The 18,138-nt window shown below is 38.8% G+C and overlaps 1 protein-coding gene across 1 annotated transcript; it reads left to right on the plus strand.

Moving 5' to 3' along the window:
• Positions 1–13,519: 13,519 nt before the first annotated feature.
• LOC125227047 (outer dynein arm-docking complex subunit 4) lies at positions 13,520–15,654 on the plus strand. The gene is made up of 3 exons (XM_048131238.1): positions 13,520–14,005; positions 14,353–14,613; positions 15,237–15,654. Exons 1-3 carry the CDS (start codon positions 13,520–13,522, stop codon positions 15,483–15,485), a joined length of 996 nt encoding a protein of 331 aa, XP_047987195.1. The 3' UTR covers positions 15,486–15,654.
• Positions 15,655–18,138: the final 2,484 nt, after the last annotated feature.

Raw genomic sequence — 18,138 nt, forward strand, 5'->3', positions numbered from 1 at the left:
CTTTGCAGTTTCATTTCTCATATATTATTTTTGAAGACCAATCGATTGGTGCCACTTGTTCATGACATGTATGGAGAGCCCCCCTTTAAAATAAATTGTTACTACCAAATTAAGTAGTGACTTAAAAAATACACCTAGTTTCCAAATCGTATCAAAATATATGTTACCTACAGATCTCGAGTAAAATGGCTGTGACATACGGACGGACAGACAGACCGATACACAGGAGCAAACTTATAGTTCCGTTTTAGCCACTCTGGACACGGAACCCGAAAAACGTTGGGCGTTGAGCGCTTGCCTATATTAATAGGAAGCTATAACTTACATAACCGATTCCATAAATCCTCTTTGACATAAATATCGACATTGTGCGACCTAAAATTGCCTAATTTAGTAAACCACTACCTTTGATTCCTTCCCCCAAATTACTAGTGATCAAACAAAAACGAGCCCTAATACTGTGAAGTAACGAACAATAATAAATTATTTTGGTTTGCGCATTGTCTCTGCTATTAATTACAGTATTATGCCATGGCTTGCGTGCATTCACGACACTAATGTACTCCATAAAGGAAAACGATTCAAAACAACTTTAACGGGACTAAATAAGATTTGTATTCGATTGGCAGATTAATCGCGTTGAAGATCCGTGATAGCGAAGTGTATGAAAGGAATGGATTTATATTTTTACAGTACCATCAGCGGTGACGTAAAATTAATCAAACATCAAAAGGTTAATGTTTAATTTTCATAAGGTAAAGTTTACAAATAAATTTGAGCACATAAATAATTAATTATCGTAGACGCATTTTGTTGAATTTATTCTAATTTCTTGAACTATGTATGTACCTGTACATTGTAAATAAGAACCTAATATGTAATAACTATAATTATAATTTGACCACATGTTTAAGTATTTGGAGTAAACAGAGTACAATTACATAGCAATCATGAACGGAAATTGTTGTTTAAAGTTCCAATTGCAGTTTGCCCTAAACAGGGCGCGTTTCTAATTTAAACAAGTAAAAAAAACGGAAGTATTTAAGTGTATCTATGTTTACATACATACATACATACATACAATCACGCCTGTATCCCATGAAGAGGTAGGCAGAGCACATGAAACTACTCAAGTTTCAGTGCCACTCTTGGCAAATAAGGGGTTGAAAGAAAACGAAACTGTGACATTGCAAGAAAGGGGGTGGTGAAATTCTTAACCCGTCACCACACGGGCAAGAAAGGGGGTGGTGAAATTCTTAACCCGTCACCACACGGCACGGGCGGGTCCATGTTTATATTCTTTATTAAATTTAATCTGACAACTAGGTAATATACTTTGAAATCTGTCTTTGATAACATAGCACCGACTTCAATAAAAATTGTATGGGAATATCATTATAAATGTCATATTATTTTCATAGAGATTTTGTCATTGGCAATGAAGAGCAGAGGTTGCAGAGTTGACTTGGTACGACTTTGTTTTACACCCCTCTTTTGTTTTCGTATTGAAATGAAAACCTAAGTAATAAAGTAAATACCTAAGAACGTAATGCTAAATGCGTGACAAAATTCATTGGCTTAGGTAATGTAGCGCAAAAGAAAAATGAAAACTGTCATTTAGCAAAGTCGGTAGATATATTTTATATTTGTTTTGGTTACTTCGATACGAGACTAATGGGTGGCTATAATTCAGTTGTTATTTACGGATCGCATGTCGCGAAGGGTCTTTTATAACCCACGACACGTTTAAGTGGATTGCAAGTCGCATGACGACCGGTCTGGCGCAGTCAGTAGTGACCCTGCCTGCTGCGCCGCGGTCCCGGGTTCGAATCCCGGTAAGGGCATTTATTTGTGTGATGAGCACATATATTTGTTCCTGAGTCATGGATGTTTTCTATGTATGTAAGTATTTATATATTATATATATCGTTGTCTGAGTACCCACAACACAAGCCTTCTTGAGCTTACCGTGGGCCTCAGTCAATCTGTGTAAGAATGTCCTATAATATTTATTTTTATTTTATTTTATAGGGTCCTTTACAACGCGCGGCACGTAAATACGTCAAGTACGGCTTATCGATGTTGGTCATCTTCGGGCAATACTTATAACAGCGATTCTGGGTACGCAGCCGAATGGCACAAACGCTCACGAAACGCTCACGAAACGAAACGCTCGTAGATATCTATCTCTATCGCTCTTGCGTATTGGCGCGACAGAGCCAGCGGCGTATCGCTTTCGTTTGGCGTCGGAGAAATGCCATTCGGCTACGGGGCCAGGCCCCGAATGGCATTTCTCCGCCGCCAAACGAAAACGAAACGTAGTCCGGCTCTGTCGCGCCAATACGCAAGAGCGATAGGGATAGATATCTACTAGCGTTTCGTTTCGTGAGCGTTTGTGCCATTCGGCTACGCACCCTGATCTGACAGTGTCAATAAGTGGTGGAATCGTCTCGCTTCTGGTGAATCGGGCTCCATCCGACTCGAATTGACTCCGACTGCGACCACAACTTCGCATCCAAAGGTTCGCATCGATATCATGTCGCAGTGTCATCTTATTATAAGTATTGTTCGAATACGGCTCTGTATCACCTTGTGAGCGAGAGGTCGGACTCGGAAGTTGTCATCGTCACCATTATCCTTTGCATTTACCGTGACTAATGAAAAACGTATTTGTAGTACATTTCCGGTTAATTTACGATGCCTTTTAAAAATCACTTAGATATGCAGGGTGGCTAGCCGAATGGCACAATCGCTCACGAAACGCTCACGAAACGAAGCGCTAGTAGATATCTATCTCTATCGCGCTTGCGTATTGGCGCGACAGAGCCAGCGGCGTATCGCTTTCGTTTGGCGTCGGAGAAATGCCATTCGGCTACGGGGCCTGGTCTGTTGTTAAGCATATTTAAATAAATTATAGCTTTTAGCTATAGGTAAATAATAATTGTGATGAACAATCAAATAATCAACAGTCGATTAGGGTGCTATGGTAATGAGCACTTCTAAAATGTAACTCATATACGTGTACCTTAGTACAATTAGGTACGCGTTCTTAGGGCCATAATAATGTAGCCATAATTAACCGGAATGCGTCTATGTCGAAAAGAGAAGTCTCGAAATGTAATAGGGGGTGGGGAGGGGTCATATATATTCTATGACTCACTTCTACGAGTGACGCGAAAAGCGTACCTACTTCCCTACGGATTCAGTTTAGGCACAGAATATATAATAGTACAAGTACAGAAGGCTCACTCCTTTGATGTTCACAAAATTCCGCCATTCTAAATTCTTACCTACATTAACAAACGGACCGCACGCGAGCAACCGAGATTGAATTTTATTGCACCGCGCGAAGGTCGTCACCACTTCACCAGTGAATGGGCCGCGAACTCGCGGCCGCCGACATGTACTTGTAGCGCTGCGATAGAATGGCGGAGTGAGCCGCCCCTGGTGCAGGGGATACATTGTGTAGGTATAATTTAATTCAATTAATGTAATGAATTAGATATCTAACTTCCCATTACAAAACGAAGTAACAGAATGTTTCCAATTACACATATACTTTAGGTTTGTTATTTATTTATTCTCACATTGATTTAAATGAGGTCGCCGACGCCGAGTGTAAGCATCCCCTTTTCATTAGGGGTAAGCCAAAACTTTTCCACTAGTTGCTCGTTGCTCAGTCTGAAATCAACCCCCGCGGCAGAGCATCTCTTGCCATTTTTATAGTAGCAGCTTTAATTATTAATTAATTGTGAAATTGTGGAGAAAATTGAGATTGAAGAAATTTCTGGATTAACATCGTCTGAGGTAAGTTTTAGTAAACAAAAATTTAAATAGGTAGGTACTAATTAATTGTTGCTGTGAGATCTTGATAAGTTTCGCTTGGTTTAATCCCTGTACAAATTTATTAATCTTTAATAATTCATTATGCTATAGTGACACATCCTATTGGGGGTTTGAAAATGAGAATCGTTGATAGAAACTCCAACTGAAATGAAATTTGAATAATTAATGGAATTGTAGTATAGGTACATTATTTTCAGTATACATGGTACTTTAACGCATTAGTGCGAGAAGTGAATAATTATATGCCTATGTTGAAACTACAAGGGTCCTCATGCCATATTTATGTACTGAAATACGTCTTTTCGATTTAAACAGGGGCCTTACCATGATCTCTTAACGCGATTCAGTTTAGGACCTAAACTGAACTGCGTCGCTATTTCCTACCACGACATTGTTATTGCGATCGGGCGGGGAATTTCGACCGAGCGAGCGATAAGCGTCCCAGCCGTTTCATTCACTCATCTCAAGTGTATTTCGTACCATGACATGCCACTTGAGCCTAAACTGAATCGCAGGAATGTCAAATTTAGCGATTCATAAAAAGTTACTCATTCATTACCGCATTATTCTGAATCGCTTTGTTGTAACACTAGCGATACTAAATAGTTTTGTGTTTTTTATAAGGAGCAGGAGATGGAAAATATAACTAAAGCTAGTTTCATCACCTGATTAATTTATTATTTTGGTTTTTCGATCCTTACCGATTCGATAATAAAATATAAAGTTTTATGATTTTGTTTAGTAATATTTACGGACCAACTATTCCAACTAACTACACGTTTTTACATTTTTAGAGTGCCCTATGATCTCGCAACTTTCGCAAAAACGCAAATCAAAAGGAGCGAAAAAAGTCTAATCCTTTTTTAGTCGATATGCAAGGAGTCATGTTAACACTTGCGACAAACTATGCCTAGGATGGCTAAGGAATCAACTAGGTCTAGCATAACTTAGCGATATACTTTAAATTTAGACACGAGTGAGCTACCTACAAATGGTCACTACTTGTAGAATATCTCGTATCTCGTAAAACGCAGTAAGTCTATATGCATTTCATACATACTTACTACAATTTTCTTTTCATTGACAGATGAAGATGCAAGTTTTTTTAAAGTAGTGACGAAATACTAATGACTTCCGTAATTGTTAAAATATTATCCAAATAAGTACTGCAAGTTCTATAGCCGAGCACAGCACTTCAAATACATAAACAAAAACTTTATTATTAATTACCTACTTACTAGTCAAGGGCGCGACGTTCTAAACATAACCTTTAACGAACTGTCCTTATATTGTTTTTCATTTATACATATTTTTGCTCAAAAAGATAAGAAATCTTACAAAAAACATTGCAATTATTATGATTTTTACATTTAAATGTAAAATTCATAATAATTGCAATTATAAGGACAAAATTAAATTAAAAATTAGTAAGTTAACTACAAATCGTTCCTGGTTTTCGAACGATCAAGCGTCACAAGGGGAAAACGAGATAGATTTATACGATTACTATAGCGTCGTCCTTTTCTTGTCAAAACGATTCAGTTGCGGACCGGAGACAATCTCGGTCTTTCATTCACTTGTACGCGGTTCAGTTTCGACTCTGAACATTGGAGATCATGGTAGCAAATTGAGACGCCCAGTTTAGGCACCTAAACTGAACTGCTCTGCGTTTGAATCGTTTTTAAAAAGATCGTGGTAAGGCTGCTGGTATAAATGGGAAACTGTGTGTGTTCTCTTTGTTTGTCCGTCTTTCACGGCAAAACGGAGCGACGAATTGACGTGATTTTTTAAGTGGTGATAGTTGAAGGGACGGAGAGTGACATAGGCTACTTTTTGTCTCTTTCTAACGCGAGCGAAGCCGCAGGCTAAAACTAGTTGTAAATAACTAACTAACTAGGTAACTATATTGGCTCAATGATCCAAAGTGAAATGATGAGAGATCGCCACCTGTCTGACCTGTCCCGATCCTGCGCAGCCTCTTGCCATTTATTTCGCAAGACAAAACGAGACATTATCAGCACGGGAAGCATGGTTGTGCGATAAATGATAAAACATCCCGATCCTGCGCAGCCGTCCATATCGCAAAACGAGACATACTAATAGTGCGATAGGGACGGCCTGATATTTTATCGTCTATCTCGCGACCATGCTTCCCGTGCTGTACTTATTATGATTCTATTTATCTACGTTTAAAACGAAACCATTCCAAGCCAGATCAGGGGCGGCTCACTTCGCCATTCTATCGCAGCGCTACTAGTACATGTCGGCGGCCGCGAGTTCGCGGCCCATTCACTGGTGACGACCTTCGCGCGGTGCAATAAAATTCAATGTCGGCTGCTCACGTGCGGTCCGTTTGTTAATGTAGGTAAGAATTTAGAATGGCGGAATTTTGTGAACATCAAAGGAGTGAGCCTTCTGTACTTGTACTATTATAAATATTCTCTGGCCAAACTACAATTATGTTTCAGTTACCATTAATAACTATAAAACTAAAATTTGATTTAAATTCACGATACGCCCGTTTGCTGCATTACGAAGATCGTGTCGTATTTCATAGCGCGCTTGCATGAATAATGCGAGGGTAATGAGCGTACCGAAGTCAAAGTTATGGCGCCCCCCCCTGGCGCAGTTCGTGCTTGAGATACTTACGTAATTTTAATTATGGAGATACCTGCAATAGCAATGTTTACTATTTTATTACTAGCCTGACTTACTGTCCCAGAGACAGAGCCAGACTACCTTTCGCGGCGAATCTTTTTCGTTTCGCGTCGTACAAATGCCATTCGGTTACGAGGCCTGTTCACACTAGATTTGAAGGTTGCTACATATTTGAAAATTAGCGAGTCGAGCACTAGTACTTTTTATCGATGTACAATCACCGGCATAAATAAGTGACGATTTCTGTACCTTGTCGCTTTTAATAGTTTGACAATATCGTATTACATTTCCAATAAGAAGTTAATGTGACGGTATAGAAATCATCACATATTTAGGTTGCAGATTTTTGATTCCCAGAAGTCTCGCAACCTTAATACCACTGCAAGCAGCTCCAACCCAACTAACCGCCGACGGTACAAGGTCACCTTTAGCTAACTACTAAATTACTAATGCACTACTGTTCTACACTATCGGAAATTGCCAATGTTGCCGTAAAGTGGAAGCCTCGTTAAGACGATACGGGAGGGGTCGATTCTCCATACAAACGCTCTCGACTATTTCCTCCCTGGTTTTTGACGATAGAGGAATGATTTTTTCAACACAGATTATTATAATTTTTATCTGTGTCCGACCGTTTTGATTTTTTTGATATTCTTATTTTTAAAGACGATAGAGCCCATCAAAAATTTCCAAAAGTGGCTTTATTGATTATGGCGCAAAAAAAGGTGTGGTATTCAAAATTGGTAACAATTAACCAAAAAAACTAAACGGTCCAACACAGATTATTTCATTGTTATTCAGTTTCTTAAATTTCGTTACGATTGATCAAGTTTTGAAGGAGGAAACAGTCGAGAGCGGAACCTCGATTTTAAAGATTTTTTCGCAATATCTTTTAACTGACTTGTTCTGTAGGGACATTTTTTTTTTCGATAAATCTAGTTATTAGTACAGGTGCTGTAGCCGAATGGCATTTCTGCGACGCGAAACGAAAACGAAACGCCGCGAAAGGTAGTCTGGCTCTGTCACGCCAATACGCAAGAGCGATAGAGATAGATATCTACGAGCGTTTCGTTTCGTGAGCGTTTGTGCCATTCGGCTACGTACCCTGTACTTGTTTAGTGTGTGTCTGTTCGGAAAGAGAAGAGTCGTGGAATGTATGGGGCCTCATACTTTCAGTGACTTTTCACTTTCCGCACATCTTAATAATATGTAGTAAACACAATTAAAACAAAGTTTATATTTGTAATCTATAAAATAACTACTTGTAATTTAGTAAACATATATATTACCAGCTTTTGCCCGCGGCTTCGCTCGCGTTACAAAGTGACAAAAAGTAGCCTATGTCACTCTCCATCCCTTCAAGTATCTATCTCCACTTAAAAAATCACGACAATTCGTCGCTCCGTTTTGCCGTGAAAAACGGACAAACAAACAGACACACACACTTTCCCATTTATAATATTAGCAGGGGCGGCTCACTCCGCGATTCTATCGCCGTGCTACAAGTACATGCTAGCGGCCGCGAGTTCGCGGCCTAATCAGGGTTGGCGCGCGTTCTCACGGAACGCACGTTCGCACTTTCTAATGTTACTTTACGTCGCGAGTTTTTTTAAAGTTTTATATGCGATATCCGAGTGTGAATGGCTAATAGTGCTTAGTTAAATAGACATCGGGAATATAATAGGACAATCTTACACAGCTCTACTACCTATTGATTAAGTCCCAGGGAAATGTTCAATAAGGTTTGTGACCTAGGAAGTACCCAAGACTGGAATATAATATTTTATCTGAGTATTATTTCGTTTTAATCCATAGGCATAGGCAACCCTATCGTCCGACGCTGCGCACGTGCGGCTCGTTTCTTTGTTAGAATTTTGTAGGCATTTAAAAGGCGGCATTTCGTGAACATCAAAGCAGTGGGCCTTCTGTACTTGTACTATTATTTATTTTGTGATATTAGTATGGATTTATGTCTAAATCATGAGAAATAGGGGTAATGAAACTAGAAGCCGAATGCATCCATCGGCTGTCAGCGATGAAACGATAACCGGCGAATGGTCGCGGCGCACGGAAACGGTTTATACAGGCATCATTAAAGTTATCTGATCATACCATATTCCAATGAAAATGGCCAAAAACCAGTATAATATTGACCTTTAAGATGCAGTCAATATACCTAGTTCCCATGAGTTTACCAATGTATTAGAGTAGTAATCATCAAACCCTGGCACGCAAAAGTGTTCCAATTCAGCCCGCGAGACGTATAAGATGTGATACAACAAAGTTTAGAAACTAATATACATTTGCACCAACCCCACAAACATATGTGACAGACAAAAATTTGTCATGGAAAACTGGTGTTGAATCTTATTGTCATGATTGCTTTGCCAAGAGTAATTCGGTGAGAAGAATGAGTTTCACGCGGCCTTAAAAATTACCTACCGACTGCGCCAACTCAAATGTAGTGCATCTTGATTGCTCCAATGTTAGTGCAAAGGAATGCATTGAGTGGTGTTGGCAAAACTCCGCAGAATTAAGGCACTTGATAACTACATACGTTGCACTTTGCACTGTTGTTAATTTCTGTAATGCATTAAGCCAGCAGAGTTTTGTTTATTTATTTTATTTGTTAGGAAAACTTAAAGCTAAAATTACAATAAGGCTTATAACATAAAAACAATGAGCCAATAACAAGTTTCCACAGATAGAAACTGGGCAAAGTACATGCGTGCAAAATTACAGAAAATTTTGAAATATATTTGAAGATCTAGTACTACATATGTATCAATTTAAAGCAACAGCAGTAATGAGTTAAACTGATTGGCAAACAATAAGAGAATAAGAGAAAAACTCCAAACGTGTCGGGCCACGCTCAACATTTCTATTTTTCAAAAACTACTTTTTCAAAACAATTTTGAAAGTCTTTAATTTTCTACTTTTGTGATTTTTCATATTTTTAAATATATAGTTCAAAAGTGAGACGCCATTTTTTGTCCTTGAGTTGTCAGTCACACTTTCCGACTTATAAAATTATCAAAACATTACGATGTTAGCAAAAACTTATTCATTTTTGATAAATCCAACAAAATACACAGTTATTTTGGAAGTCGTTGAAGAAATTTGGCCCCCACTTTACATGTAGGGGGAGTACAGCCTACAGTTTTTTTTTCCTTTTTTATTTTTGACCCCACCCGTGATTCATTTGAAGATCTAGTACTACAATTATCAGTATTTAGTGCTAACGGTTATGAGTTATGAGCACGGATGATTGAAAACAAACAATAAAGGGAATAAGACTACGGAACCCTAAAAAGGGGGAAAAAGCAGTAACCTATTTACAGTGTTATTTGAGAGTTAACAGTGGGAGAATTCTTCTTTGTTTCCAGTTTTGCAGAGCATACATATTATTATGCTCATTGATTTGAACTGGTGTCCGTGTAAAATTGGCTTTTAAATGAATTTCTAGGTGGATCTAAAGGGATGAGCTGTATGAAGGATGCAAATGGATACTTATCTCATTTTAAGTTATAACATGTTCAACCGGAGTTCATACTTATACTGGAAGACTGAGATGAGTAATCGTCAGTAGTAGGGAATACGTCCGAAGTGATTGCATTTGTTTCCGTCGCGACCGGATATTGGGAGTCGTTTAGGATTTTATTTTGTTTATGAAATATATTTAATACTGATACTGACATACTTGTCCCGACTGAGATAAACAAGAAATTCATGTTTAATCATTCGGGCTTAAAAATAGACATGACTCACTGACCCACATAATGCATGAGTAAAAAGCATCAAACGGTTAAGTTAATAGTTCAACCTTTATGCTCCAACATATTTCTCCGAATTTAACATTCATAGCCCGCTAATAATTACATATTGCCTAACTGTCAAGTTTTGGCACGCGACGCGACCTCTTTGAAGATATACAGGGTGAAAATTAAATAGTGAACCGAAACATGTTTTTCTTCCTCTATCAATAATTGACGATTGAATGTCCCGGGTCGGGTGTCGCTTAAAAAACAGACAAGTTTTTTCATTTTTTTTTTACTGTTTCCTTGTTGTTTAGGATATTATAGGTAACAACTTTTGAAGATAAGTAATCAGAACAATGTTTATTTTCCAATCGGAATGGTTAATGTTTATTTTCCAATCGGAATGGTTTTCCAATCGAAATGGTCATGTATTTTCTCGTAGTTAAAACTGATATGTGTCACATTTACTATTTTAAATATCTTTTTTTGTCGAACTAACCCCAAATTACGGCACCTCCATGGTTTATGAAAGAATCTTTTAATTCTGTAAGAAAATGCTTGCATATATGACGGGCAGGTGAGCCAAGTTATATGCCGCGGGACTACATTTTGCTAACATTTACCTATTAAATCCATTATTTTTAGGGTTCCGTAGTCAACTAGGAACCCTTATAGTTTCGCCATGTCTGTCTGTCTGTCTGTCCGTCCGTCCGTCCGTCCGCGGATAATCTCAGTGACCGTTAGCACTAGAAAGCTGAAATTTGGTACCAATATGTATATCAATCACGCCGACAAAGTGGTAAAATAAAAAGTGGAAAAAATGCCTTGTTAGGGTGGTCCCCTACATGTAAAGTGGGGACATTTTTTTTCATTCCAACCCCAACGTGTGATATATTGTTGGATAGGTATTTAAAAATGAATAACGGTTTACTGAAATCGTTTTTTGATAATATGTATTAATATTTTCGGAAATGGGTGAATCAACTTTTCTTTGCCAGCAAAATTTCGCATACTTCGACTACATGTGGTCAGAAAATTTAATTGGGATTTAGTCTAATTAATGTATACTTATTATATTAAAGACAAATATACTAGCTACGCAATACAACATGTAATTATAGGATTTCCTATTTTATAACTTTGTTTCGAGCAGTGACCCAATGGACATAGCTGTCCCTCACTTTTGTATGAAAAAAGTGTCTCTTCCACTGGGTCACATATTGTTTTAATTAAAAATGAATCGTTTTTAAATTTTTCCCTAATTGGTATACGTGAAATAAGGATCTTTATTCACGATGGTAAGGTTAAAAATCACAAAAGTAAGGGTAATTCTTGCAAAAAGCAAGAAAAAGTTGATTCACCCAAATAATCGCTCCTAAAGGAAAAAAAGTGTGCCCCCCCCCCCCTCTAACTTTTGAACCATATGTTTAAAACATATGAAAAAAATCACAAAAGTAGAACTTTATAAACAGTTTCTAGAAAAATTATTTTGAACTTGATAGGTTCAGTAATTTTCGAGAAAAATACGGAAATGAACCCTACACTGAGCGTGGCCCGACACGCTCTTGGCCGGTTTTTTGCGTGTTTAAGAAGACTGGCACGCAGCAGCGGCTGAGCATACAAGCCGATTCCCACAGGCTTGCCTAAAATTGATTACTAGTAAAGTACCTAATGTAAAAGTAGGTTTCTTTTTGCTCAGTGTTGCCTAGAAGAAATTTTCACCAGCCGCCACTGCTGGCATGTTACCAAATTTTTATCAGTATTATAAAAGGCCATAGTTTCATGGTTCCCTGCGATATTTAGATACCTATTACGAGTGCAATCGAAATTCTTTGACATTGGACGTTTTGCATGTACATACAGTCAACCAATTGGAACCCTAGGCCACTCTACAGCCATGTCAAAATGACAAGCAGTAAGAGATCAGATTTCTTAGGTTCCAATTAGTAAACTGTACAAGCTATGTAACATGTAATTCTTTCTGCCGAATAGTTTCTCGAGTTAATTTAATAAGTAGACCCACTTCCCATTTTTATGCAACCGAATTCATTTTTTAGGGTTCTATCTTTTCAAATTTCAGTCAACAGAATGGGGCGAGGGAAGGAACCAGAACTACCTACGAGTAACCCAATAGAGGCCAAGAAACATCGGGACGAGTCCTCTGGACACCTAAAGAATGGGTACTACACTAGAGCACTGACATCGCTAAACAAGGTAGTATTTTACTTTTTTTTTCAATATTAGTGGCTAATTCACATTATCGTAACGTCTACAGCTTAAGACTTTGCGATAAACTTAAAACAGCAGCACGGGAAGCATGGTCGCGCGATAGACGATAAAATATCAGGCCGTCCCTATCGCACTTACAAATAGTGCGATAGGGACGGCCTGCTATTTTATCGTCTATCGCGCGACCATGCTTCCCGTGCAGAATGGGCCGTGTGACGAAACCAAAACCACCAACGAATTATCGTGGAAGCCAAGAAACATCGGAACGAGTCTTCATGGGCACCTGAAGAATGGACACCTCAGTATCTCTACACAAGGTAATAAACTAGTGAGCTATACATGAACAGAATAAGTCGGGAAAAGGTTCCAGAAAGGCCAACGAGTAATCTTATAGAGACCAAGAAACATCGGGACGGGTCCTTTGGGCACAGGAAGGTAGTACACTAGAGCGAGGACAAATTGACTTCATTTTAAGTGACAGTTGTACGAAAAAATACAAAAAATACATACCAAAAAAAGTTGTTTTTTTGCAAAAAAAAAAAATATTGCAATCTCATATCACCTTTTCCCTTCTTTTGGGGAATCAGAAATTAGTGGTTAAAATCTTTCGGGTTCCTCATATTACACCCTGTATACACATGGAGTGGGTGCTCAATCGCATGTATGACAAAACAAAAATAAAAGGTATTTGAAATACTTAAATGAAACATTAAGTATTTTTACAACCTCGTTTATGTCCGTTTGCGATGGTTATAGAAACTTCATATCAAATTCCGATTTTTTTATAATACCTTTAATGCTTCTCCATACAATCGTATGTGTATCTAATGGCCCATTAAACTTAGATTTTATTACCTACTCACAATGCATCACAACGAAGCTGAAAGCTTAGACCGTCATACGTGCTCGCCGCGGGCTCTCGTGAGCCCCACTAGCGAAGTGGGTGCGAAAACACATTCAGTAGCCATGGTAACGACAGCTCAGGCGTCAATACCGTCGCCTCACACACTCCGCGTTACGTAAACAAAATGGACAACGACGACACCGCAAAGGCATTAGCCAGGTCCATCCTCGGACCAGCCAAAGACGCTGACTTCCTCGCGAGCTTCGTCCGAGTCGGCATCGCAGATGAGGAAGAAGCAGACACTACTCCAAAAGCGTCCATCAGCAAGAGAGCCCCGCCATCCACCGACAAAAATGAGGCTGTTGAAGATGAAAAGCATTCAGCGAAGGAAAGGAAAGTCTCCCTCAAACCTGGCAAAAAGAGCGCTAAACGCAAGCAGAAGAGAGAAAGACGGAGGCGAGAAGAAGAACTGTACACTGACAAAGACAGAGCTGCTGCTGTAGTGATGGGCTCCAGGGATATCAAGCAGTCGCTCAGCATGAAGGACAAGGCGGAGAGAAGCAGCGCATTGCAGTTGCCAGAGGAAGCTGACGCTGGGACTTTGCTGGCTCTGGCTAGAGCGGAAATGACTAGGGAGAGATATAGAACTGCTGTTAACTTTGTTAACAAGGTATAGCAGTGGCCCGCTTCTTAAAAGCCTGTTAAAAATTTTCATCATAAGTATAATTACATTTAAAAACCTAATTGTCAAAAATAACTAAATCATCATCATCTTAATCATCTAAAACTAAAAGTAAAAGTCATTTTCTCGTCAGTGAAGTATTTTTCAACTTGTTCTAATGTACAGTCAGCGGCAGGGCAGGGATATTGAATCCCTTCTGAAAAGTTTTGTGTAGCTGTAGCTTAGTTAATATACCATAATACCGTAATTTTATCGACATTAGACCCTGATCGGCCTACTCCACAGTAGAACATGATTATAATGTTTTTCAACATCATAATGTGTTTCTTCCACAGGCAATAGAACTAGCTCCAGAAGAGAAAGCCGCCTACGTCGCCCGCAGCAAATGCCACCTCCTCCTCGGCGAGCCCCGGGCCGCTCTAGCAGACGCCGAAACGGCCCTGGCTTTAGACCCCAAGCACGGAAAGGCGCTGCTGCATAAAGCTGAGGCTCTGTACTACTGCGGGGAGTTCGAGATGAGCCTGGTGCACTACCACAGAGGCTTGCGAGCGAGGCCTGACTTGAATGAGTTTAGGCTGGGAGTGCAGAAAGCGCAGGTAAGATAATGGCGCCCAAACAGCCATGGCCCCGATTGGCATTTCTGCGACGCGAAACGACCCAGAAATGCAATCTATCTCTATCGCTCTTGCGTATTGGCGCGACAGAGCCGGATTGTATTTCTGCGGCGTTTCGCGTTGCAAAAATGTCATTCGGCTACGGGGCATGGCTTTAGACCCAAGCACGGGAAGGCGCTGCTGCATAAGGCTGTTTGAGATGAGCTTGGTGCACTACCACAGAGGCTTGCGAGCGAGGCCTGACTTGAACGAGTTTAGGCTGGGAGTGCAGAAAGCGCAGGTAAGACCGGAAAATGTATGCCTTAGTAATGGCACAGCCCATTAATTACGCACGATAGGGGTTCAAAATTTAATTATAACAATAATTGGACGGTTTCGCGGTAATATTATTTTAAACTTTCGACCAAGATTCATTGCTCACCCTGTAGTACAATTCTAGCCTGAATTTAAAATAAGTACTTAGTTCAATCTCTCCACTCAGAAATCACGACATAATATCATTTCTTTTAGGTAGCATAATGTTATACATAAGTATTATGATTTATGAAACATGAAAAATAATTATGTATCGGAAATTTCGTTAACTCGAAACATTAATATTTCAGGAGGCCATAGAAAACACAATAGGCGCCGTGAAACCAGCGAAGAAACCAACCAAGCGCACTCGCTCTAAGTCCGCCCGCCCGGTCCTCGGCCAACTCATGTCCGACAAGCTTTACTTAGAAAACCTTCTGAAGAACCCCGACCTGACCATCGCGGATAAGAAGAATAACATTGTAACGCAGCAGGCTGAAGAAGCACTGAGGTTTTTGGAGAATAGAGAGGAATTCTGGAGGCAGCAGCAGACATTATAAAATGACAGTAGATAAAATAGAATCACATTTTGTATTTAAGTGAAAATTAAGGCTTCATTGATATTACAAGAAGAGGACATATTAATAGAGCATATCCGACAAGCATTACTTAATAAACCTTCTGAAGAACCCCGACCTGGCCATCGCGGATAAGAAGAATAACATTGTGACTCAGCAGGCGGAGGAAGCATTGAGGTTTCTAGAGAATAGAGAGGAATTATGGAGGCAGCAGAAGACTTTATAAAGTTTAAGTAGATAACTAGAATTTAGATAAAAATTAAGGCTTTATAAGGTAAAGAAGAAGACATATAAAGAAGACATATAAGATAAAGAAGAAGACATATTAATAGAGCATATCCGACAAGCATTACTTAGAAAACCTTCTGAAGAACGCCGACCTGATGGCCATCGCGGATAAGAAGAATAACATTGTAACTCAGCAGGATGCGGAGGAAGAATTGAGGTTTTTGTAAAATAAAGAGGAATTCTAGAGGCAGCAGCAGACTTTATAAAGTTTAAGTAGAAAACTAGAATTATGTATGTAGTAAATAGCAGTTCATGAAAAGGTAAAGAAGTGAATATATTTAATAGCGCATGTTCAACGAGTTGTACCTGAAGATGAAAAACCGTCTTAAAAACCCCTACCTGGCGATCGCGGTCAAAAATAATTATAATTATTATGACCCAACAGGCAGAGGACTAAGGGCACTAAGGTTTCTGGAAAATAGGGAGGAATTCTGGAAACAACGACAGACGTTGTAATATTTATGAAGAAAACTAGAATAACTTAATAAACTAATTATTTATATGCTTAAAAAGTTAGGTTAAAACTAATTAATGATTAGCTTTGTAGCCACTAGTATTTAATCAAAAGGGCAAACAAATGGATCTAAGTTGTACATGAAGAACCATTTGAAAGCCTCCGTTGTAGCCGTCACGGACAGCGGACAAGAAAAATAACAATGTGACCCAACAGGCTGAAGAGGCGCTAGCACACGTAATAACATTTTATTAGGTACATATTAAATAAGTATAAATAATTAGGTACAGAAAGGTGTGCCCTGCTCGGGAAACGGGATCCATAGGAAATCATATAAAATTGTTAAATGTACCTATAGTTGGATTTGAAATAATGAATTAAATAAATTAAAACTCAAATTTGTTTGTTCCTAAAAATTAACCCTCGAACTGACAAATTATAGACAGATGCCAACGCAGGTAGGTACCTACTACACGCTAGTACGCTAGACAGGATTCGTACATAAGTACGTATGTACACTAACTAAAACATATGTAATTCTAATGCTCACCCATTATCAAGCCAATTGTATCCAAGTACTCGAAGTCTTAGGGCCAGTTGCATCAACCACATTTAACTAACACGTCAACGTCGACAGGTGAAACATTTGCGGACACGACAAAAATATGTAATAGGTAGGTATGTAATTATCTAAATCATAAGAGCAGACGTTTGTATTTGCAATCCTGATCCAATTCATGATGTAGAAACCTGAAAAAATAAAATAAATTATAAAGCCCCCCTGGAGACTCAGAGGTATGTAAAATTGTAAATAACTAACTAACTAGGTAACTATTTTGGCTCAATGATCCAAAGTGAATCTACCCTCCGAAATGATGAGGAGAGATCGCCACCTGTCTGACCTGTCCCGATCCTGCGCAGCCCTCTTGCCAGTCACTGACTTGAAGCTGACGCACATCCGCCGCCACACTGTCCTCCCAGCGATAAGTACCTGAGTATGTAAGTAGCTAGAATTCAATAAAAAGCATATTAAAAGGTTAAACTGTGGCGGCTAGGCAAAGTTAGGTAGGTATTCAATAAAAAACATAGTATTAAGCTTTTGTTATTCCCCGTGAGTTGAATGTAATCGTGTTGCCTTCTCGTGTTTAAATGTGGCTATAATACTACTACCATTATGTTGAGTAGGCATTATACGCCCTTTTCGAGTTCATACTTGTGTATATTTTTCCACGTGCATAAGGTTTATAAAGAATTTAATAATACTCATTATTAAAAACGCATTGTCACGGAAATTGATATAAAAAATTGGTGTAGATACAACTGTAAAATACCTAAGCAGTATAAAACGAATAAGTGACGATCAAAATGTACCACACACAATAACAAGAAGGTTTTTTAGTAGGTTATTCGTATAACAATACGAGCAAACTTCCTCCTTATGGTAAGCAGCAATGCAGTACCTTTTACTAAAAAAAGTCGCATATTAAAGGCACGCACTCCAATTTCGAATTGAACGGAATAAACGTAAACAAACTGCTGTCACTGTCAAAGTAATTAACACGTGCAATTTTATTCAAGTGAGGGGTTCTTAATTTAAGGGCCGACAGAAAAACAAATACCTAACTTTTAACCAGTTTTTAACGATCACTCTATTACACACTTAAAATCGTGAATCGAAAAGCACACGATAACTGTTATATTATGTTATGATCCCATGCAAGTCAACGGATTCCGTTATAGCCATTTTGAAAGAATATAGTCTAAAAATAGCTTTAGGAATACTTCCTTAGCTTTGAACATGTTCACAGGAGATATGTAATCATTTAACCATACAAAAAATCTGTAGATAGGTATGACCAATCAGGCCTATTCAGACAAAATAAACTTAATTGA

The sequence above is a fragment of the Leguminivora glycinivorella genome, chromosome 6 (genome assembly GCF_023078275.1).
Source record: "Leguminivora glycinivorella isolate SPB_JAAS2020 chromosome 6, LegGlyc_1.1, whole genome shotgun sequence".
NCBI lineage: Eukaryota > Metazoa > Arthropoda > Insecta > Lepidoptera > Tortricidae > Leguminivora > Leguminivora glycinivorella.